Source organism: Mus caroli, chromosome 11, assembly GCF_900094665.2.
Source record: "Mus caroli chromosome 11, CAROLI_EIJ_v1.1, whole genome shotgun sequence".
Lineage (NCBI taxonomy): Eukaryota > Metazoa > Chordata > Mammalia > Rodentia > Muridae > Mus > Mus caroli.
The window spans coordinates 113562452-113587572 of record NC_034580.1 but is presented as its reverse complement, the minus strand read 5'-3'; the positions used below and the strand labels follow the sequence as shown (position 1 = coordinate 113587572).

The window sequence follows — 25121 nt, the reverse complement described above, 5'->3', positions numbered from 1 at the left end:
TAAGACATATGAATATAGAATATTCAGTTCCTTGTCCCATGTTGCTTGTCTGGCATATTAGGCGTGTGTGATATCCCCGAAACCTCCCTTTTCCCTTGATAACTGCTCCGAGAGAGTAAAGACTGGCAGAAACTCAGAAAATTGCTTCTCACAATTTTAAAGGATGGGAGGGAGAAAACAAAGCAGGCATGGCAGAGACCAGTTATGGGCTCCTAACTCTGTAACAGTCACCATTCAGTCCTTTACAGGAGAAGTTTGCTGTTTACTGGTACAGAACAGAATTATTTGTATTCTTAGACTACTGGACACACAAGTCCCCTAGGAAAAGACAGCAGCCCTGTATCCTCAGGTCTTCTGCAAATACTCCCTCAAAGAATGCAGATGATTTTGAACAAATATGAATGCCATCCCCAACCACATTCTTTGCTGTGAAGATCTTGTTCATCATCACAGAATGAAAAGGGGAGGTGATACTTTTAACAGAGGAAGGCACATGCTCAGAGAGCATCAGCCCCTCCTCTCCATCCCAGCAGAGAGCTCCAAATACAAGAGAGCCACACTCAGCAGGATGGTCAGGAGCAGCTGCCTACCCCTTACTGCTCTCTGGGTCCTTCACACCAATGGACTCCAAATTTTTGTTCTCAGTCATGCTCTGGGCTATTCGGGAGTAGGCATCCAGATAGCCTTGTCTTTGAAGCAAATAAACCCCAGTGCTGCCTCTAGCCCTGAGTCCAGGCTTTATCTTAAGCTGTTAGCTGGGAAGGGCCACTTGGAAGTCATTTCCCTTCCAAATGAAGATATCCAAGAGTGGAGCAATAAGTCCCTGGGGATGAGCCAAGTGTTTCTTTCTGTAGGACAGCAATGAAGCACAACCCATGATTTCGTACCCAACTGAATCAACAACTGGGAAAATAAAAATTGTAACCATGTGAGGCTACAGAGATGTGCTGTGAGTGTAAGACAGAGAGAGTCCCCTTGTGACCAGTCATGGTGGCACAAGCCTCTCATCTCAGCCACTGGACAGTACAGGCAGCATGATAAGGAGTTCAAAGTAATCTCAGCTATACAGCAAGTTTAAAGCAAGCCCAAACTACACGAGACCACATCTCAAACAAAACAAAACATGGAGCTCAGGCTGGCTTCACACACCTGGGCTCAAGTGATCCTCTGCTTCAACCATCTGTATAGCTATAGGCATATGTCATCATTGTGAGCTAAATGCAATTTCTTCTCTCCTCCCTCTCCCTCTGCCTCTCTCCCCTTCTTACCTTGTCTTCTCTCTCCTTATTCTCTCCCTCCTGAGGATCACATGCAGGGTCTCCTCACACACTCTACTCTATCACTGAGGTACACACTCAGCCCTTTGCATTGCATGATGTTTCTGCTGGACAGGACTTTTCCAGGAAATGGAAGTGTGCTCTCCAATAAGAAAAGTTTGAACAAGTTTCTCAGAAATATATTACATTTAAGAATTTATTTTCTTGGGCTGGAGAGATGGCTCAGTGGTTAAGAGTACTGACTGCTATTCCAAAGTTCAAATCCCAGCAACCACATAGTGGCTCACAACCATCTGTCATGAGATCTAATGCCCTCTTCTAGGGTGTCTGAAGACAGCCACAGTGTACTTACATATAATAAATAAATAAATCTTAAAAAAATAAGATTTTGTTTTCTTGGGGCTAGCTAGCTAGCTCAGCGGTTAAGAGTACTGGCTATTCTTCCAGAGGTCTAGGGTTCAATTCTCAGCTGCCCAGATGGAGAAACATAACTTACTATATATCACAGTAACAGAGACTGGGAGGCCTGGAGAGTAGCATGAACATGCTCAGTTTTTGGTCTACATGTTTCACAGCCTGCTTCCAGCTGCCAGAACTGCTAACACCTTGAGCTGGTCCTTTGGGACCTAGAGAAAGGAGATGGCTGGACGAGCAAGCAGTGAGGTATCCAGCCAACAACCCTGAGCAGGGGGAGCTGCCGAGATATAATGTGCTGAGAAAACTTCTGATTAAGCCAGTATTTTTTTGTTTTCTGCTTTTTTCAGATCTAAATTTCTGATTCTATTCCTGTCCTAAGACGTAGGGTATCAAGACCACTCTGCCATCCTCCTCTTCAGACAAAGGCATCTAGGGCCACATTTCGAAAAAGCTCCCAACAAGCTCAAAGTCTTAGTTTCACTACCTAATAGTTTTTCATGTTTTCCTTAAGTGAGGGCGACACCTGCTGGCAAAAGATAGATATATTATTTAAGAAAGAGACAATCTCTGAAAACTCTATTCTAACAAGTGATTTTCTGTTTTCTGTTAAGGACTTCAGCAGCATGGTCCTATCTGGCCCAGCTCGCCAAGTCCTCCATAGACCAGGCTCCAGAAGATCAGATGTCAGTTGGTAAATCTTTCCGACCTTTCGGTCTTAGCATCTCTAAAGAGCCACGGAACAAGAACTGTGTCTCAGGTCCTGGGCCATTCAGCTAGCCAGCCACAGCCATGACTGTGCTTCTCCTTATGCTCCTCTCAGCCTTCTCGGCCGTGCTATTGGACCCCTGTGTGTTGAGTCTGACTTTCAGCCTTGCTTCTGGTTTCTTGGCATTGCTGGCATCAGAGACAGGATGCCACCTGCTGCCTACCTGGTTCCTTCCCATGCTCTGCTGCTAAAGAGTTCTCAGTGTAGTGTGCATGGTCAGACTGCCGTCACTGCTTAAGATACAAACCACCTCTCCTGCGCCTTTCTTTGCCTCGTGGTCTTCTGAGGAAGAAGGCGCCCTTCGTTCAACAACTGTACAATTGATTTATCCAGGTGTTGGCCTGGGGCTGTAGGGAGATGGCAGCGAGGAGCCATCTGTGTGATCAGTGGGCCTGAGAACTGACGTTTGCAGGGATGCTCTGCACCACATGCATCGTGCCAGCTACTCTGAAAGGTATTCAAATTAAATCAAGTGCTACTTTCAATATCGTGCCCTAGATAACATTAATGTTATCTGTACAGTTATATTTATAGTGGCTAATAACAATAAGAATAATAAGGTTGAAAGCTGTGTTGTATCAAGCTGAGTAAGCCATACAGCATTAATGACCACTGGTCTTTTGAATTCATCCATATCGATTTCTACCACAGCAACACACTGGGCAGACAACGGAGGATGCACAATGCTTCCCAGTGCTCTCCTCATCCTGTTTCACAGTCTGTGGCCCTCAAGTGCACACACTCCGGGACAAACAGGGCTTCCTCCATCTCAGAAAGAGTCTTGAATATACTTGGGTCTCAGGTGTTCTAGGATACAAATATGCTGAATAGAACTTCCACAGGGCTGCATGCATTATTTTTAATAAATTAGTAAATTTATTGTGTGAAAAGAGCTTGTGAAAAGAGCTAAAATTTTGGTCTACTTCCCAGCAAATGTAGAATGTTCAAACTGCCAGAAGAAAGAGCCCATGTCAAATCACTGAACCAGTGAGAGAAGCTGGGGAGAAGGAAGGGGGCCACTCCCTGTAGCCCTGACCACACACTCTCCTCTGCCACTCCTCAGGTGCTACACCAATTTTCTGTTTTGTTCTGGAAAGTGTCCTACCACCCACCCTTAAGCCCAGCAAAACTTGTTCTCTCTGTGGGGGTCTAACTTCTCTCCTGTCTCTCATCCAGGCTTATGAAATTCTAGTCACCTTTCAGATCTCAGTCCACTACCCACAGATCCCTTCCGTAACTCCTGCCTCATCCAACCAAGTCACTCTTTGCCCAGCAGCCACTGCAGTTACTAAAGATGTGCGGAGTGGATAGTTGTGATCTACATCCATCCTCCATGAGACAAGGACAAAGGGTTTTTCTATCTCTCCTCCCTGAGACTGGGTCTCTCTATGTAGTTTTGGCTGACCTAAAACTCATTATGTAGACCAGGCTTGGCCCTAGCTCCAGGGATCTACCTACCTCTACCTCCCAAGCTGGGATTGAATGTGTATGCCACCATGCCCTACTCTCATTTATTTTTAAAAGCAAATAATCTTCCAGTCCTTAAAAGGACAGAAACAGTTCATGAAAAGATAACTAACTGTAAATCTTTTCAGGTAAAAAGTGTGACATAAGGAGATCACAACATCAGAAATTGTATTGCACTCACTTGCTTATGTATCCAACTCGCTACCACAGTATCTGTGAGAACAGAACTCATCCAGAGCATCCAGTAGGTCTTTACTTACCTGTTAAGGTAGCGAATGAGCTGACTAGTAAATTTCAGTAGCAGAGTGTGAGTAATGCAAGCTTGTACTATGCAGGAATGTCATCATCTTTCAAGGTTATCAAGTCATGCATGTTACGAAAGAGGACATCAGGCTAACAGGAGAGAGTGCTGAGCCTTTCTGTGCAGCTCAAGAGGACAGCTGAGACTCACAAGTAAGCAGTGTGAAGACAGGCAGCTGATGGGAACAGACACGCCTCAGACAAGATCCATAGATGGCAAATAAGGACGTGAAAATAATGTTCACACTGTGGTGGACGGTTTTATGTCAACTTGATACAGGACAAAGTCATCTGAGAGAAGGTAGTCTCAGTAAAGAAAAAGCCCCCAGGCTTTAGGGCTGTAGGGCGTGCTCTTAATTATTGACTGATGAGAGAGGGCTCAGGCCTTTGTGGGTGGTACCATTTCTGGGCTGGTGATTCAGGGTTCTTTAAGAAAGCAGTCTGAGCAAGTCATGGGGAACAAGTCAGTAAGCAACACCCCTCCATGGCCTCTGCATTAGTTCCTGTGTCCAGGTTCCTGCCCTGTTTGAGTTCCTGTCCTGACTTCCTTCAATGATGAAAAGTGTAAGCCGAGTAACCTTTCCTCTCCATCTTTCTTTTTGGCCATAGTGTTTCATCAAGGGAAATGGAACCCTGACGAAGACAAACACCATTAAGTATTAGGAATCATAACAAGGCCCAACACACAAGCTGGTGGAAGGCGGAACTGTGAAACAGTACAATCACTCTGGAAACTCCTCAAGAGTTTGCAGCCTCTTGAGAAAATGATTATAGCTATTCTTTTCCATGTATTTAACTCAAGAAAAAAAATCCAGGTATATACCATTCTAAGACCTTGACACAAATGTCTAAAAGAAAAGAAATAAAAAAAAAAATCAAATGCCCAGGAGTGGATGAATGGATGGGCAAGCTAATGGTATACATGCACAATCGAACAGTACCCAGCAAGAAAAAGGGAGGAACCAGTGGCACACAAGTGGATGAATCCCCACATATTCTGCTGAGCAAGACAATGGCATATGAGTCCATTCGGTATACATTATGTAATAGAGTCAATTCTACGGCAAAAGTGGGCCAGTGTTTGATCAGGGCAGATAGCCAAGGAGGAGATAACAGAAATGGGGGTGAAGAGGAACAAAGAAACTCTTGGGGATTGCTTGGTGTCATTGGTTTCACAAGAGCACACATTCCAACATATGGCAAACTGTTCTCTTTTAATATGTGCAATTTATTGCATTTCACTTATAACACACACAGCCAAAGTTTGATTGTAGTACTGGGCGAAGTGCTCATGCTGAGAGAATATGGTTTCACATGGTTTGCACTGACTTTAACAATGGTTTTCTGAGAACTAGCAATTACAAAGTGAGCAGTCAGTCCCACACTCAGTCCACTGAGACCCTAACTTAGTAATCTCCTGAGATGAGCCACAACCAAACATCAAAGCACTTGCTTTTGTAGATGATCTGACTAAATTTGAGCTTTTTATAGGAAAACTTTTTATTTCATGAATATAAAATCAATCATTTATGGGTAGTACCATATGGTTAATCTGCCCTCTACCTCCCAAATCAGCCCATGAAAAGCCTCAGAAAACATGATACAAAATTGAGACTCACAAAGTTCACAGATTAAAAAAACAAAGCCGGGCGTGGTGGGGCACGCCTTTAATCCCAGCACTCAGGAGGCAGAGGCAGGCGGATGGATTTCTGAGTTCGAGGCCAGCCTGGTCTACAAAGTGAGTTCCAGGACAGCCAGAGCTGTATAGAGAAACCCTGTCTTGAAAAAAACCAAAAACCAAAAAACAAACCAAAACCAAAACCAAACTATTGAACCAGGTGTGGTGGCGCACACCTTTAATCCCAGCACTCGGGAGGCAGAGGCAAGTGGATTTCTGAGTTCCAGGACAGCCGGGACTACACAGAGAAACCTTGTCTCGAAAAACCAAAAAAGAAAGAAAGAAAAAAAAAAAAACTATTATTACTATTCATACCCAAATTAAGGGCAGGGCCCTAAATAAAGAGATTGCTGCTGTCTGGACCTCAGTCACTAATTAAGCAGCAGCGACACACAGGGCAGCACAGTGCACAGCAGGATGCAGCCAACCCCACCCATCACTCCTACCAAGACACACTGAGGGTCTCACAGGGGCAGGAAGCCTGCGTGTTCAGTTGCCCTTCTTTAGTAACTAGTGCAAAGACAGGTAGGTGCAGGAGAGTGTTCCAGGCTGATTCTGTCTATGAACAGGCTGGCAGGAAGGCTTTGAAATGGCTTAGTGCTCAGGTTTGAGGGGAGTATAAGCTGTGGAAAGCAGTGTATTGACATTAATAATATAATGAGATATACAGGGTGGTTAATAAACAGTGACTGGGAAATAAGACATTTCTCTTAGGAGTGTGTGTGTGTGTGTGTGTGTGTATGTGTGAGAGAGAGAGAGAGAGACAGAGACAGAGACAGAGAGACCACTCATGACCCTACAGTTTTTGTCTCCCAAGTATTTTCAATAAATGTTTTGCTTTGTTTTGCTTTTGTAACAGGAAGGCATTAATGTAGAGTTTCCTCTACCAACAGAGACAGTGAAGGCCCAGAGGGAGAGAAATTCTGGTAAAAGACCCACCATTTGCAAACAGCTCCAGAGAGGAACAACAGTGTATGTCCTGTCTACAAAGAAAACAGTGTTCCTGATGATACAACCTAAGGGCGGGGTGCCAGAAAAAGGATGCTCCACAACTCATCTTCTTGTTCTGATCTTTAAAACAAGAATGAGACTTCCACAAAGAAATCACAGACCAGGACTTGAAAAACTAGCCTGGTTCTAGAGAGATGGTTTGGGGGTTAAAGAGCACTGGCTGCTTTAACAGAGACCAGGGTTTGATTCCTGGCACTCACATGGCAGCTCACAACAACCTACAGTTCTTCTCCCAGGGGACTGGACATTCCCTTTTCCAGCCTCTGTAGATAATACATACAGTCACAATGCCCAAACACATAAAAAAAAATAAACATTTTTTAAAGATTTATTTGTACTATGTAAACAAGCACATTGTCACTGTTTTCAGACACACCATAAGAGGGTATCAGATCCCATTACAGATGGTTGTGAGCCACAATGTGATTGCTGGGAATTGATGCTCCTAACCCCTGAGACATTTCTCTAGCCCCCTGCACCCCGCCCCTGCAAAATGATTATTTTCAAAAAAGAAAAGATAGCCAGAGACAATCTCTATTTTAAGTATGATCCTGAAAGGCAGAATTTCTAAAACAAACAAACAAAACACCACTTTCAAATTTATAAAGGAGAGAGAAGTGTGTTCTCTACTAGACTGGCAGATGGGGAGGGACTGCTAAGCCCCCTGCTGGGAGTGCTGCTGTCTTTCTCAGAAGGCATCCTGATACCACTGCTCTGAAGCTCACTGGCTGCAGACATAGGAGAAGGGGGACCAGGGTCCACTGTATGATGTCCCACAAATCCTCAATGTTTGGTAGTGAACTCTGTAGCTTTAGATTCCTTCCTGTCCCCAATGACAGCAGCAACAAGGGGACTCATTAATGCTAGAACAAGTCTAAATAAAGGCAGGAGCTGAGTGAGGGTTCTGGGGAGAGTGCAGGGACAGGCAGGCGTAGCCCCTGCACTATGTACTGCCAGGCCATGCCAGGAGGCAAAGAGAACAGGAAAGGGCAAATGCAAGCCTGTCTTATGCTGCTGTTTAACATCTCATCAGCACATCATGTCCTGTCCAATACCAGCACCAGGCATGAGAGCCACTTCACAGCAGCTGATCCTGGTGGGATTGAGTGATGACAGGCTGTGAGAAAATCAAAACCTGACACTACTACTATTTCTTAGGAAACAAATGAGGCTGGAGAGATGGGCTTGGTGGGTAAGAGCACTTGATGCGCTTTCAGAGGACCTGGGTCAGTTCCTAGCACTTCCACATCAGCTCAAAACCACTTTCCAATTCCAACGGATCCAGCACCCTCTTTTGGCCTCAATGAATGCCAGACACACATTTTGTGGTGCACATACAAACATGCTGGCAACATACTCATACATTTAACACAGAAATAATTAACTAAAAAAGAAAATTATGTAGAAGACTTTAGATTCTTTATAATTCTAGAAGTATACACACAGTTTAGGACAAATCCAAAGGCCAATTACAGTTACCAACAAACTGTTCCCAAAAACCCAGCATCTGAGAGGAGATACAAGAGCCCAGCAGAGTCAGTCATCCACAGTTACAGAAACCAGTGACTCCACAAGAGGAGGCAGGAGAGTGTACTTCAGTTACCACACAGTTGTGAGCAGTCACAGCCTGAGAAGTAAAGACTCACCAACGACAATGAAGCAGATTATGAAAATGGGACACAAACACACAAAGAGGGGGGGCATATAAACAATGCAGGAAGAGTTCCATATTTGTAAATGACAGTAAAAAACACTGTTTTATTTGAAATCATAAATTCAAATACAGCCATGACCAGTCCTTCTGGAGCCTTCTGAAAAGATTTTAACAGAGCAGAGGAGATGACCTGGTACCCTGCTGCTTCAATACGCATTTAACAGTAAACTCATCTGTTGATGTGACTCTAGTAACAAGGACCAAGGACTTTTACACAGGGGCAAAAGCCGTAGTTCCACCAATTCTGCATTTACTAAAAATAAAACCAAGAACTTAATCCAAGTCCTGCTCAATTTCAAATTCTACACATAATTTTGACTTTAAAACTACACAAACGATGCTGGGCTGGAGAGATGGCTCAGTGGCTAAGAGCATTGACTGCTCTTCCAGAGGTCCTGAGTTCAAATCCCAGCAACCACATGGTGGCTCATAACCATCTGTAATGGGATCCTATGCCCTTTTCTGGTGTGTCTGAAGATAGCTACAGTGTACTTATATAAATAAAATAAAATTTTAAAACAATCTTAAACAACAAAACAAAACTACAAGATACCAACTAGACATGGAGTATTAATACAGACCACAGCTGACAGAACCTTTACAAACGTCCTTACAATGCAAGTATCTACTTGTGCAACTGTGTCCAAGGGAAGACAAAAAGAAGTATATAATAGCACCCACATGGTGGCTCACAGCTGTCTTAATTCCAGGTCTAGGAGATCCAAGGCTCTATTCTGGCCTTTGTACACACTTGGTACACAGACAAACATGTAAGCAAAACACCTATAAACATAAATTTTACAAAAGTCACACCATTGCAAAGTTTGATACTACTATAAAAAGTATGCCCCTCACAAAGTATAAAAATAAACAAACTTACCTTTGGTTTTTTGATCAGCAGCCTGAAAAAAAAAAAATCAGAACTTCTTTAGAAACAATTGTAGCAATGTCCACACTGATGAAGGTTTATGAGCAAACTTTTAAGTATTTTAGGTTTTTTTTTTTTCCTTAGTTTCTTTGAGACATGGAGCCTTGACTGTCCTGGAATTCACTGTGCAGAGCAGGCTGGCCTCAAACCTATAAAGATCTGCCTGCCTCTGTTTTTCTTTCTTTTACTTTAATTTTGGGGAGAGAGGGAGGGAAGGAGAGAGAGAGAGAGAGAGAGAGAGAGAGAGAGAGAGAGAGAGAGAGAGAGAGAAAATGAATATGTATTTTTAAAGCAAGCTCCCCCTTTTTTTTCCTAAAGATTTGTTCATTATACGTAAGTACACTGTAGCTGTCTTTAGACACCCCAGAAGAGGGTGTCAGATCTCATTATGGATGGTTGTGAGCCACCATGTGGTTGCTGGGATTTGAACTCAGGACCTTTGGACGAGCAGCCCTCTTCTAGTGTGTCTGAAGACAGCTACAGTGTACTTAGATATAATAATAAATCTTTAAAAAAGAAAAAGGAAATATGACTATAAAGTTTAAAGAACTCTAAAAACAGATTTTTTTAATGTTTTTAACTGTTGAGTCATCTCTTCAGACTGGCTTATAGAACTTATTTATTTATAAGGATTTATAAAGAATATTTACAAGCCAGGCGTGGTGGCGCACACCTTTAATCCCAGCACTCGGGAGGCAGAGGCAGGCGGATCTCTGAGTTCAAGGCCAGCCTGGTCTACACAGTGAGTTCCAGGACAGCCAGGGCTACACAGAGAAACCCTGTCTCGAAAAACAAACAAACAAAAAGAATATTTACTAAGACTGAAAAAACGATTTCTAGCTTTACTAATGCTGTCAGTGTCCTGGTTCTCCCTGGTACCTCAGATAGGGCTGCTCCGGGCTGAGCACAGTCCAGCCTCAGGACGCGGCCCGAACATTCTTTACACATTAATTACACGGCCCCAGACACATCATGCGTCTTCAGAAAAGACCTTCAGTAGCTGGCATTGTTCTCGCTTCACTAGTCAAGTATCTATAGTTACTAATTATAGACGCAACATCTATATTTACTAATTATAGACTCAACATATTGATTTAAAAAAGTAACAGAATCAACCTTGGCCATGAGATAGCTATGTTAACACAGACACGACCCAGAAGGCCATGGGAAAAGGGATTCTAGCAAACCTTTTTCTGAGCACCTTCCTTCTTTTTCTTGTCTTCCTGCTTTTTCTTTTTCTTTTCTTCCATCAAACGTTCCTCTTCTTGTGTTTCCTGTTCTTTTACCCTATTAAATATTTAAGGAGCAGTGTTAGTATGATGTCTACTTTAAAGCCAATGAAGAAGTAAAAAAGCAACCAGGCCTGGTGGCACAGGACTGTACTGTCTGGGAGGCCTACAGGATAAAGAGGAGAAGACTGGTCAATCTGCACGTAGGAGCTGCTGCTCCCATCGCTCAGTCGCAGAGTGCTCGTTTGCCTCGTATGTGAGAGGCCCTGGGTTTGAAACTCAACACTCAAGATACAGGATAGGGATATTATCTGTGCACAAAGTCTTGAGCTAGACAATGTCATAAACAGGATAGAGCCACTTTGAGAGGATGTCAGAAATGGAGGTTCACCTCCAGTACTATAGCAGCTGCCCTGCCTTTTTGTGAAGTAGCTTAACTGTCTCATTTGTTCTGCCCACAACTGTGGAGAAATAGACTAGTGCAGGGCTTTACTTTACATGGGGTCTACAGAGTAAGGGATTATCAAAGCGTTGTCTCAGAGACTGTCATCACTGGGTGTTACCTATTAGAAATGCACATTTGTGAATTCTATCTACCTTACCCAACAAGTCAGGTTCTAATTTCATGTTTGTTTGACAAAAGGACTATCTTTTTATATAGAACCCTGTTCAGCTGGAGAGCTATTACAAGATATGCAACACGGGAGAATTCTGCTTTAAGAAGTGAAGGTAGCCAACAGCTGGGCTGTAGAGCTAGAGCTAGCCCTGGTAGTTTATGTTGGTGGGCACTATCTCCTGATCGCTCCGTGCTCGTCCAGTAACCCAGGCTTTGGCCCCTCTCCTTCAGTCAGCACCACAGGGAGCTTTCTCCTTGGTAGAGAAGAAGGGCCCTCTTGACACCTGGTGCTGTGGTGCTGCGATGTGGGCATGAAGCCCTGATGATGGCTACAGACCTAGGCTTAGTTAGCATCCGCAACCTTAGCTTTGGAAGTCTAGCATCCCATCCAATGGCACTCTCAACACTGATCTTATTCCAGTCCTCTTATTACTAGCCACCTACCCATGTCTCCCATGGCTCTCCCATTATAGTGGCCCTCATAACAGAAACAGGGGGCTCCAGGCCTGCTGCACCGATACCACACACACATACCTAGCCATCAACTTGCCCAGGCTCCTTTTCAATGGGAGCACAAGCTGAGGGGTTGCTGGTTGTAACTGGCTTGCATTTTCCGTGTGCTCTAGTTGAAGAACAGGTAGCTTAAAGTGCTTCCTGATGCTCATTCAGCAAATCTGTGCACTGCTCCTAGTGTGACAGCTTTCCAGTGGGGTTCCCTTCTTATTAGCTAGGGCTTCATCAGCTTAGGGTTCATGCCACTTTCTATAGTTAATTGTTTGTTTGCTTGTTTGTTGAGACAGGGTCTCAGTATGTGGTCCTGCCTGGCCTGGAATTCAGTATACAGACCAGACTGGCCTTAAACCCAGAGATCCCCTGCCTCTGACTTCTGAGCACTAGAATAAAAGGCGTGTGCCACCATGCCCAGTTTACAGTTAATCCTATTATCACCACTTCTTTCTTGAATGAAACATACCCATTTATACCACTGTAAAGCTTCTCCATCCTCACTGGACCTAGACTAATACAGGTGGGCAGACATATTCAACAGCTAAACTAGAAGAGTAATGTGCCCCAAAGCTTCAGCCAAGGCACCATTCACTCATGCGTAGACGCTGCCTCGTATTTAATAATTTTGCATTTACCAATGTGTTTTACATGCAACTACCCATAAGGAATTTCAAACTAGAGGCAATAACAAAATACTATCATAATAAAATCAATTTGAGTTGATATGGTGGGGTATCTGAGTATTTTTCCTTTAAAACAGTGTACTCAGTCTGTGGCTCCCGGAAGGTCAGAATGAACGTGGGGAGCTTAGCACTTTCCAAGCCCAGCCCGCTGCAACCCATCTCAATGAAATCTTTGTGGACAGGACGCTGGCACTGGCAGTATTTAGAGCTTTCAGATGACTCCAGAATCTCTACATATTAACAACTCTGAAAAATTACTATTCATGACCTTAGAGATACTCTCCAGGAATGTTTCCATGGTAAAAGATGTAAACACACTGAGCCATTTGCATGTACTGCATTCCAGCTGCAGGCAGGTCTGAGTGTGACCAGGTATGCTGCAACCATGCAGCTTCAGTCATACATCTAGAAAGAAAATAAAACTGCGACAGCAGTGGCTGCCAGCGGCCACAGTCAGGCTTTCTCAGCCTACAGCACACCGAGACCCTTCAATTATCCTCAGAGAGGAACCGTAAAAGAGCAGGTAGGGAGGTAGGGGCTTGTTCTTGTTACAGAAGTATCCAATGGTAGGAGGAATAAAATGACTTCTGCTTAATTTCTATTCATCTGCAACATTAAAGTGACTAAGGCCAGTTACTCTTCAGCTGGCTGTTTACATGACAAAGCACCCCAGTAGCAACCACTCCTACTCTAACTGTACATCTGCCACTTTTCATTATTAATATCTAATCACATTTTTATAATACATGCCCATGGGAAAGCACTCACAGTACAAAGAGGAAAGGAGAGACTCCTTTCCTGTGTGTCAACTGGTGTCATCTTAGAGGCAATCTTAAGCTGAAAGTTCCTTGGGTATCCTCAAGAACGCTCTTTATGGGACTGGGGGCAAAGCTCTTGTTCCAGCACAAATATGGCCCTGGGTCACCACCCTCCACATCCTTCACAAACCAAAAGCACTGTGGCTCTAGCTGGTTGCTTGGTGGTGCACACCTGCAAATCCTAGGAAGCAGGGAAGCTGGAGTGTCTTGAAATTGAATCAAACCAAATTTTCCTTCCTTCCTTCCTTCCTTCCTTCCTTCCTTCTTTCCTCTTTCTTTGAGATAAGAATTTCTCTGTGTAACAGCCCTGGCTGTCCTGGAAATGGCTCTGTAGACCAAGCTGGCCTCGAACTCACAAAGATCTGCTGTCTCTGCCTACTGAGTACTGGAACTGACTTGTAGTGCACCACCACTGCCCGGTCATATGCTTCTTTTTAAAAACAATAAATGAGGTATACTTATTATCCCCTTTCATCTGTGTTACTTAATGATCCATTCTAGGGAATGTGGGGCTTGTTTCTTTTTTGTGGTTTTGGTAATGGTGGATAGGGCCTGTGTAAGTGTTACAGCTCTGAAGAGGAAGGCTTCCCCAACGAAGGTGTTACAGCTCTAAAGGGAAAGACATCGTGGCAGTGGAGAGCCAAGAATACCATAAAGTCACAGCACACAACAAACCTCACACAGGTTTATTGGGAGAGACATGAGAGGGTGGCTGCCCTTGCTTGGGCAAGAAGCAGCAGCAAACTGACCAGGAGACAAGCTTTATATAGGGTTTCTTAGTGGGGGAAGTTCCAGGGTGGAGACTTCCAGGGTGAAATCTGATCTTTCACCCTACAGCCTGGCTCTGCTGTTTCTCTTTTTGTGGAACCTTTTCTTTATTCCTTTGAGGCAGGGTCTCACTATGTAGTCCCCTGGATGGCCTGGCTTCCCAGCCCCCATAGCAGTTCCCTGGGCTGCCCTATGCCCTGACATCCGCCCAGCTATGGCATGGGGTAAGCGCAATCAACTCCCTGAGTCCTGCCTCCTGGGGCGGCCAAACATTGTGGTGGAACGGAGGCAGAAGCTGGGCCCCATTAACCCTACAGTACACCAGTTTTAAAAAACTAAGACTTCTGCTAAAGTGTATGTTGCAATTTTCTCTTTAAGCATTTTAAAGTACGTATTGCTCAGGCCTGTCTGTGCAGTTCATGGGCCTCACGGTTTTCCTCCTTCATCAAAGACTCTTGTTTTTGCAATAGATAAAGGTTAGGCCACATCCAGAGAGCAGCTGGCAGAGGAGTGGCCAGTCCCAATGGACAGATCTGCAGCACAACTCCCCACTCCTAAGGTAAGGGAGCATCATGGAAAAGGGAGCAGCCTGGGACACTAAGCTAGACAGTGCTGCTTAGTCATGACAGGGAAAATGCACCCAGGAACTTGCAACATCATTCACTGAACAAGGGCAGCACGCATGCCAACATGGACATAGGAAACTCTACAAGGTTCTACCCCTAAACGAAGGGCTACAGTGGTCAACGGCTGCTCGGAGAGGGACAATCACTTTCCCCCATGGACAAGCTCTCACATTGTCATGTTGTCTAATCCCAAGAGGTCCACCCTGGACATGTATACAAACAGGCAATGCTAAATGGACTCAGCAGATTGCACAAAGGCGTGTATAATGTGGGTAAACACACACACACACACACACATATGAATATATATGTAAGTTATAATTAAACATTTGGGAGGGAGGAAGCATGGAAGAATTAGAGGAAGGTGAGCGTGATACAGACACAGTGTTCGTGTATAATGTTCTCAAAACAAATGTAAGAAGCTAACACAGGACATTAGGGCACAAAGACTTACTTGCAGGTCAGTTTGTCCAAATAAGTGATATATTCTTTATCATTTAAAAAAAGAGGACTATGGGGGCTGGAGAGATGGCTCAGTGGTTAAAAGCACTGACTGCTCTTCCGAAGGTCCAGAGTTCAATTCCCAGCAACCACATGGTGGCTCACAACCATCTGTAACAAGATCTGGCGCCCTCTAGAAGTTAATTTCTAGAAGCTGTGAAAGCTTCCTTCTAGTGTGTCTGAAGACAGCTACAGTGTACTTACATATAATAAATAAAAAATCTTTAAAAAGGGGGGGGGGCTATGTCTTAGTAGTGTTATTATCCCCACTGCCATGTAACTAGCACATTCCCCCTTTCAAAACAGAAACTGCCCATTTCTCCCCTCTCGCCGCCTCCCCTCTCCTTTGTGAATCTGACTACACTAACTGGCTCATTCAGCTGTAATCAGAACCCTCCTATGGTCTCAGCAATGCTGAGCGCACTCTCATAGGCTACTGGCATTCTGTACATCTTTCCAGGATCCTATGGTCACTTTTTGCCAAGGTTTAGCTTTTTTTCTACATTCAACTTCTATTTTGAATCAAAAAAATTTAAATTAAAAATATTCATTTTATGCATATGAATATTCTACCTGCATGTATGCATTTGCACATGCATAAGCCAGTGGAGGTCAGAAGAGGGTGGGTCTGATCCCCAGGAACTGGAATTACAGATGGTTGTGAGCTACTGTGCAGATGCTGGGCTGAACCCAGATCCTCTCTGAGAATAAGTGCTCTCTCTGAGCTCTATCTCCAATCCCGCTTCACTCACGTTGAAGTGATTCTCATTGATTCAGAATGGCAGGGAAGGGAGAGGACACAGACCCATCATAAGGAACCAGTGACATCCTTACCTAGCCAGTACTGTTCATGTCAATCTTTGAACTCAAGTTAGTTATTCCATGACTTGCCTTCCTGCAACTGCTATCTTGTCTTGCTGGAAAACAAAAGTGTCTCTTTAATTAGCCTGGCATGGTGGCACAGGCCTTTATTCCCTGCACAGGCAGGGTTTGGGCTAGAGATGGCAGGCAGTTCTCTGTAAGTTTCAGGCCAGCCTGGTCTGTATGGGGTTTCAGGATGGTCAAAGCTACATAGTGAGGTCCTGTCTGAGTGGAGGTGGGAGTGGGTAGGAAGGGGCTGGAGAGGTGGCTCACTAGTTAAGAGCACTGAGTCCTTGCAATGACTCAGGTTTGATTCCCAGCACTACATAACTTTCTGTAACTCTACTCCAGGCAATCTGATACCTTCTTCTGGCCTCTGTTGTCACTGCAAACACAGGGTACATGGACATACACACAGGCAAATCACCTATACATATAAAATAAAAAAGGCAAAAGAAAAAATTTTTAAAGGAAAAGAAAAAAAGAAAGGGCTGCAGAAGTGAATTTCTAGAAGCTGTGAAAGCTTCCTTCTTGTTAGGCTGGGGGTGGCATGTCAGGTTACAAAGTGATTTGAAGGCACTGCACCATGGGCTGCAGTTCAGCACACAGTCCTTGTCAGAAGGACCACGCCACTAAGTACTAAATTCTTTTCAGGTCACATGCTTTTTCTTTCCCAACAGAGCTGCATGTACATACCTCTTCTGAGTTCTGACACTTCATGAATATGTACCTCAGTGGGTTTTATGCCAGGGTTCATGCTTAGCGGTTGGCTTATGGATGTTTTCAAGCTGGTAGAACTATTTCCAGCGCTTCCCTTAGGTACCAGTCCTCCCTCCTGACTGCCTTTCTATATAACCTTGCCACTGTTTTGCAAATGGAAATCCTGCTCCCTTCCAGCTAGAGAGGAAAGCCAGTCTGTTACCTACAGAATTATGCTTCTGTCTGTTCTTCCCTAAACAGTCTGAGGAGCTTTGTGATTCTGGATAGATGCATTTCTCTGTGGAGTCCTCTCAAGGAGCTGTCTGTCATTCTAAAGCAGTCTCAAACTCCTGGCTATCATGCATTTGACCTAGCATTAGGTACTAGATCTTAGCCACCCAAAACCAGCCTCCTGCTGGAGTTGTCCTGGACAATCCTGGATCCTGGCCCTAACTTTCTGTCCTTACTCCTATTTCTGCTATGTATATTCTTGACCCTCATTGAAACTTCTATTTCCTGACTCTCCCGTGCCCTGCCAAGCTGTTGCCATTACTTGTCTTCTTTTTTTTTTTCTTTCTTTTTTTTTTTTTTTTTTTTTCCGAGACAGGGTTTCTCTGTATAGCCCTGGCTGTCCTGGAACTCACTTTGTCGACCAGGCTGGCCCGGCTTACTTGTCTTTGTAAAGAGATGAAACCTCAGGACCATCTTGTATGCTCACTAAGGACATGACTGATGAAAAGTATGCTACTTGCTGGGGAAGGCAGCAGATTAAAGAGAGAGGACTGATTCATGTAACACACATTTCCAGCCAATAGCTCTGCATGTCCTCTGGAATCACAGCCCAAGGCAATGCACACACACACACACACACAAGGACACACATCTAAATGACTCTAGCAAGCTGCTGTCATCAGCACTGCTCTTGGCCACAGTAAGGGGTGGCTGAGAATGCACCTGCAGGCCTGGACTGAAGGAAGAGGGGAAGCCAGCTGAGCAGCAGCAGTCTGCCCAACTGAGGATACAATGTAACCTACCAGCAGCCTCAAGTTCCCATTGCTATGATGGACTAATAATAACCCCTTCGCTCCTTAAATTGCTTATGTCACAGCAACAAGAAAGGTAACCAGCCTACTACAGGAGGGGTGTTCCTTTTTCTCCACTTCCTTGCCAGCATCTGCTGTCACCTGAGTTTTTGATCTCAATCATTCTGACTGGTGTGAGGTGGAATATCAGGGTTGTTTTGATTTGCATTTCCCTGATAACTATATTGAACACTTCTTTAGGTGCTTCTTAGCCAATCAAGTTTCCCCAGTTGAGAATTCTCTGTTTAGCTCTGTTCCCCATTTTTTGATCGGGTGTTCTCTGGAGTCTAACTTCTTGAGTTCTTTGTATATATTGGATATTAGCCCTCTATCAGATGTAGGATTAGTAAAGATCTTTTCCCAATCTGTTGGTTGCCATTTTGTCCTACTGACAGTATCCTTTGCCTTACAGAAGCTTTGCAATTTTATGAGGTCCCATTTGTCAACTCTTGATCTTAGAGCATAAGCCATTGGTGTTCTGTTCAGGAAAATTTCCCCCTGTGCCCATGTGTTCAAGACTTTTCCCCACTTTCTCTTCTATTAGACTAAGTGTATCTGGTTTTATATGGAGGTCCCTTGATCCACTTGGACTTGAGCTTTGTACAGGGAGATAAGAATGGATCAATTTGCATTGTTCTACATGCTGGGATACCAATTAGAAAGGGAGAAGTCAAAATATCACTATTTGTATGTGATATGACAGTATACTTAAGTGACTGCAAAAATTCCACCAGAGTACTCAACTCCTACAGCTGATAACTTCAGCAAAGTGGCTGGATATAAAATTAACTCAAACAGATCAGTAGCTTTCCTTTATTTACACATGATAAACAGGCTGAAAAAGAAATTAGGGAAATGACACCTTTCACAATAGTTAAAAATAACATAAAATATCTTGGTGTGACTCTAACCAAACAAGTGAAAGATCTGTAAGACAAGAACTTCATGTTTCTAAATAAAGAAATTGAAGAAGACCTCAGAAGATGGAAAGATCTCCCATGCTCATGGATTGGCAGGATTAAGATAGTAAAAATGGCCATCTTGGCAAAAGCAATCTATAGATTCAATGCAATCACCATCAAAAATTCCAACTCAATTCTTCATAGAGTTAGAAAGAGCAATTCTCAAATTCATTTGGAATAACCAAAACACCCAGGATAGCGAAAACTATTCTCAACAATAAAAGAACATCTGGGGAATCATCATGCCTGACCTCAAGCTGTACTACAGGGCAATCATGATAAAACAAAACCCTGTATGGTACTGGTACAGAGATAGACAGGTAGGTCAATGGAATAGAATTGAAAACCCAGAAATGAACCCACACACCTATGGTCACTTGATCTTTGACAAAGAAGCTAAAACCATCCAGTGGAAAAAAGACAGCATTTTCATTTATTTATTTTTAATTTTTATTTTAAAGATGGGACTTACTATGTAACCCAGGCTGTTTGGGAATTTGCTACAGAGACTAGGCGAGCCTTGAACTCACAGAGATCAGAAGCAGTCTACTTACACCTCCCTAGTGCTAGGACTAAAGGCAACCATGCCTCCCCTCCCCTCCCCTGGGGGGCAGGGGATGGAGGTACCATCTTTGTTTCTAATTTCCTTGACTTTGACCATAACTTATCCTTTTTACACATTCTCCCTCTCTCTCTCTCTCTCTCTCTCTCTCTCTCTCTCTCTCGCTCTCGCTCTCGCTCTCTCGCTCTCTCGCTCGCTCTGAAGACCAGGCTGGCCTTGAACTCAAGAAATCCACCTGCCTCTGCCTCCCAAGTGCTGGGATTAAAGGCGTGCGCCACCACTCTCTTCTTTCTAATGGCTCCTTAGTACACTGTGGTGTGCCCTTCTCACAACACACTCAGTCATTCCCCCAGTCACACACACTCACTCTATTTTCAGCTTACTGTTACTACAAAGGAGCTCCCACTCTCCTGCCCAGCTTCTGTTCAAGAAAACAGCCTTGCTTTGATTGGCAGTGCCACTTCTGTTTCTGTAACTGTGGGAACTGTGTAAGGAGGAATGTGATACGGGGCTCTAAGATCGGGGGGCAGGCTGGACATGAAGCACCTGTGAGATATTTTTGCTGGGTGGTGAGGGCATGAGGTGGGGGAGGGTGTGGCGAGTTAGTTTTTCAATACATGTGTTTCTTTTCTTCTCAAACTCTTGTTAGCTGATTATTCCCTATATTTATGAAGTAGGAGGCAATAAAAGGACTGGGGCTTGTGTTTGCCTCTGGGGGCTAGTTACCTGAAATCAAAACTGTTTCTCATCCTGAGTTTCATCTTCAAGAAACACAAGAATCCACATCCTGGGTTGATCTGGCTGTACTCCAAGCTCTTCCCATCAAAGCATTATCTAGCTCACTCTTAAATGACAGAGGGCACAGGCTGCCACCATCATTTAGAAAATCTGACTAATTGAGGAAGATTTTCCTCGCAGAGTTAGTTAGTTAGGAAGGACTGGTAAGCGTTATCAAACGAACTAAAAGGGAAAGGGGAGGACACAGTATCTTGTCCATCATCACAGATATTCAATCCTCACTTTATCCAACTTCTGCTACCTGCTCCGCTAAGTAAGAAAAGTTAGGGTTAGGTGTGCTGGACTCTGAGGGCTGGGCAATGTAACGAGACAAAGACCTCAAGGGAGAATCTGATGGGAAAGGTGCAGCACGGTCTGAGTAACATTTAGTACCTGACTGACTGGGAAGTCATGGGCAGAACGGTCCTGGAGTAAGTACTTAGAACTCTTTGGGTCACCTGGCAGGGCACTTTACAACAGTGGGGACCCATGTGCTCGGTGATTCTGAAGGACAGGACATGACGTTGAGAGGAAGCTTGTCCTCTGAGGATTAAAGGCTAACAGTTGACAGACCTCTCTTGAGTGTAAGGAAAACCTGTGACTTGTTTCTAGCCATCAGAACACCACACTGGTCTATGTCACTCCCCTCACTCACTATGTGATACACTTTGTTCTAGCAGACTGATGTTAAAATCTCCCTTGATTAGAGAGGGCTTTGAAGTCACAACTTACTGTAAATCTTATGACAGTACTACAGTAACTGAATTTTGCCCAACTATGGCCTGTGGAAGACTGAGGACTGACCCTTCCCCAAAAGAGCCTTCAGGAAAAAAACCCAACCCTGTCCTAACTATAGCTCCCTAATACTCAGAGGGTATGAACCACTAGATAGGTAGGTACTGCTGCAAGCCACCAGGCTCACAAACCTGTTACTCATAAAACATACAGTGAGTTAGGACTTCTGAGGCTGACCAAAGAGAGAGAGCACCCACTACAGACTCTCTTGCTGACTTACAATGACACTAGACAAAGTATAATAAAATACAGAATATAAGCAGGAGTAAGCACAATTATGTGGACTTTCGAAAGAGCAGCTGAGTTAGGAATTCAACCTGTGTGAAGGCGGGCGGCTTTCTCATCTCTATCTTTTCTCAAGTTTTGACCGGGGTCTACGTTGCCCTCAGAGCTGTGCTGTAGTAAAGGTGACCAAGGCAGCTAAAGTGGACAGAAACCAGTTTTCTCAGTAGAAAGGGGGGAGGGGGGGGGGTCCCAGGAGCTAGTTGGGATGGTGTGATGCCTGGGGGGTGGGGGGTGTCCAAGCCAAGAAAGGAATTCTCCCAGCTCTGGTTGCAACTGTCACAGGGTTGGCTTACCTCTGGTCCCACTGCACACAGTGGACACAAACAGCAGTGCAAGGTCAACACCCTCCAAGGGTCACACCCACTCCCCGAACCAAGCCAGACAGCCCCAGCTAGACCAGAGGCCAGGAGTGCAGGGTTCAACCTAGAGACTGTGCCCACAGAATGGAATGGTTTAGATAGAGACAACTGTGACTTTTATTTTGGAACATGAAGAAGAGTCAGAGATTTGAACAGTGGTCTCCAGCTTTCCAAAGAAAGCCTGTCTTACTGCCACCTGGTTTAAGAGGGCTTCAGATTCAAGATTCACTTGTTAAGAGTTACTACTATGGCAAGACAGATCCCAGCAGCAATTCTCAGTTTATCTGACTTTCGAAACAATGCCCCCTGCTGCCTAACTAAGACACACATCTTTCCGAGGCTTGTCTCCTGTCATCTGTTGTGTAGCTTTTGTTTGTTTGTTTGTTTGTTTGTCTATAGCCCTGGCTGTCCTGGAAATCACTTTGTAGACCAGGCTGGCCTCAGAAATCTGCCTTTCATTTTTGCAGGCTTTCCTCTGTAAACTATGGTGATCACCTACACATATCACACCCTTTCCTTCCAAACTGGTAACTGCGCCTCAATTTCCTGCACAGAGCCCCTTCAATTCAAAGTCTCTGAAGCATAGTAGCTTCAGTGAAGCATTCTGTGTGTGGCTAATCCACAGGCAGCGCATTACCTGGACTACAGTGCTTGGGCTCAGGGATGGCTTGACACAACGAATATCTAGAACTACCAGCTAGAAGCTGTGCTCTCAGCCAGAGATCCCAAAATGAAGGCAACTTAGAGAAAAAGAAACCAAGAAACACAAGGCTGAACTCCACCTGTAGGGGCGTGGCCTAAGTCCAGAACTCAGACTTGAGCCTAGTCCACAAGCCTACCCTCTAAGGTACAGAGAAAAGCTTGAGTTACATCAGGCTGTCAGGGTGGAAGGGAGGCAGCAGTCGGCAGGGACCACACCTGCATTGCAGGCTGTCTGTCCCGTCCACCAGGGCTAGCTGCACAGGATTTCTGGGTTGCTGCTGGTTTCCTGCCTGGGCAACCTCTATCTAACCAAAGTCAGTTTTTGTTCTTCCCTAAATTATTGTTATTTTCTATCACATGTAACTTAAGAATCCTAAAGAAAACCAATGCTAGCAACAGCCCCAAGGTGGGAGTCACAGAGAGCCCTGTCTCTGCCTCCTGAGTGATTAAATGTGTATAGCACAACACCTAGTAATACAAAGGAAACCCCAACTAATGTTTGAGAGCCAGTACTCTGCTGGCTCACCTTGCTGTGTATGCTACAGTGTTCAGTTACTAACAATGACAGGATCTCACTGCTCGCTGGGAAATGTGACAACATGCACTATATACCCATGACCAGCACTTCCTGCTGCTGAGGTAGGAACTGGCTGGTTATTCACTTACTACCTATAATGCCAACTTCTGCCTCTTGCCTGCTTTGTGAAAATGGATCTGTGACATTTAACTACTTTCCCTCACCAGCTGGCATGAGGTCCAACTTCTCTGCTGCCAGAGGGAGCTGGAGAGAAGCGGAGAGGAAAGTTTATACCTCCCAACTGGTGCTCCAAGGCAGGCTCCTGTAAGCACACAGTGTGGGACTCCCAGGAATTGCTTTCATGGTGGACTGTAACTTTCTGGCAGGTTGGGTCCACATGGCAGACACCTCATTGACTTTTTTGCCATGCCCTTCCCAGTGATGTGGCCTCTTACAGGGAGCTCATCTTCCCACTCTAACCCTTGCTACACTGACTCTTCAGGCTTCTTTTCCTTGTTCACAAGATTACATGTTTGTTTGTTTTCTCTTGACTGATAGAGAAACCTTCAAATGACAGCTTATTTCAAAGCCTGCCAATGAACTGGGAAGTTTAAAAATACTATCACACCAATAAACAAATTCACAGATGTGTTTAAATGATGAACGAATTAAGTCAGTATATAAAACGATAAAACTGAATTACAGATGTGTTTAAATGATGAATGAATAAAGTCAGGGTATATAAAACTACAAACTGAATTTAGCTATCACCACATAAAACTGGAGTCTCAGACCAGCAGGCAGAGAGAGGAGCACTGTAGAATCGGTGTCATTTCTACAACTCCTGACACATTGGCTGCCTCAGGAAAGGCTCTCCTTTCACCACTGTGAAAGAAAAAGGACAAAGCCCAGCGCCTCAGCCTCAGGCCAGTCACTGAAGTGATGAAGCAAGCCTGCGGCAAGCCATCAACATGGTGTCTCCAGGGGACATGCCTATTCAAAGCCCCTGCAACTCTGTGAACTAGAAGGGCTGTTAACCCAGACATTCAGCTTCAGGAGCCATTAAGCTAACGTGCTCAAGCTGGATTCTAATTTGGGAGAGGCAGGAGGCAGACATGACTTGGGCAGAAATAGCTTGATGACAATCTATGCAAAGGAAAAAATCAAATATAAAAAGAGATGATAACACCCTCCAATCTGTTCTGTGATCTAGAAACATTTAAAGCTGAGGGCTTGCCTTCAAAATATTTTCTGGTTGTGAGCCTAGCCTTTAACAGTTGAACCATCTCTCCAGCCCAAAAAATAAGCAATGGTGGGCTGGAGAGATGGCTTAGTGGTTAAGAGCACCGATTGCTCTTCTAAAGGTCCTGGGTTCAAATCTCAGCAACCACATGGTGGCTTACAGCCATCCATAACGAGATCTGACACCCTCTTCTGGAGTGTTTGAAGACAGCTACAGTGTGCTTACATATAATAAATAAATCTTAAAAAATTTTTAAAAAATTAAAAAATAAGCAAAGATATATGTTCCAGAACAGTTGATAGATATTTGCTCAATTTCTATAATGAAACTTAGCAATAGAAAAAGTTTCTTTGACTACTTATAACTACAGTCAAAACACATTACTACTAAAAAACATTTACTGACAGTTTCCATAGAAAACACATATGTAAAAGTTGTTTCAGAGAATGTTTGAAAAATCCTATTAAAGTATTTTTAAATTTTATTTTCAATTCCACATCAGACTCAGATCAGAGGGAAAAGGAAGTCTAAATATCAATCTAGCGTGATGATTCTCAACCTATGTACGGGTCAAGACCCCTTTGGGGTTCAAGTGATACACAGGGGTCCTGCATACACATCAGATATTTACATTATGATTCATAACAGTAGCAATTAGTTATGAAATAGCAATGAAAATAATTTTGGGGGTCACCATAACATGAGGAACTGTATTAAAAGGTCACTGCATCAGGAAAAGTTGTGAACCACTGGCTTAGGAAGCCTGCAAGAAATAAGTGAAATTTGGTCTTTAGTCATTTGTTCAGCAAATACAAAGCCATATCCTCTTTACTGGATCAAACAGATGAGGCCAGAGAACCTCCCACTTTGTAAAGAGTGTTTTCTGCTCCCCGATATCTCAATATCTATCATCACCCAATAAATCAAATATCTATCAACTGTACCACTTTAAAGTGACAACTTTAATACTG

At 44.0% G+C, this 25121-nt stretch overlaps 1 protein-coding gene across 3 annotated transcripts in view; it reads right to left on the bottom strand.

Annotated features, from left to right (window-relative positions):
• The window catches only part of Tnrc6c (trinucleotide repeat containing adaptor 6C), a 105971-nt gene that overhangs the window by 54396 nt on the left and 26454 nt on the right, over nucleotides 1-25121 (bottom strand). For all 3 annotated transcript variants that reach the window (XM_029484058.1, XM_029484059.1, XM_029484060.1), the window contains exons 2-3: nucleotides 10746-10845; nucleotides 9511-9532 (exon numbers count right to left, since the gene is read on the bottom strand). In XM_029484058.1, the coding sequence (XP_029339918.1) occupies nucleotides 9511-9532; nucleotides 10746-10808 (85 nt within the window). In that variant the 5' untranslated portion in view covers nucleotides 10809-10845. The remainder of the gene's footprint in view (nucleotides 1-9510; nucleotides 9533-10745; nucleotides 10846-25121) is intronic.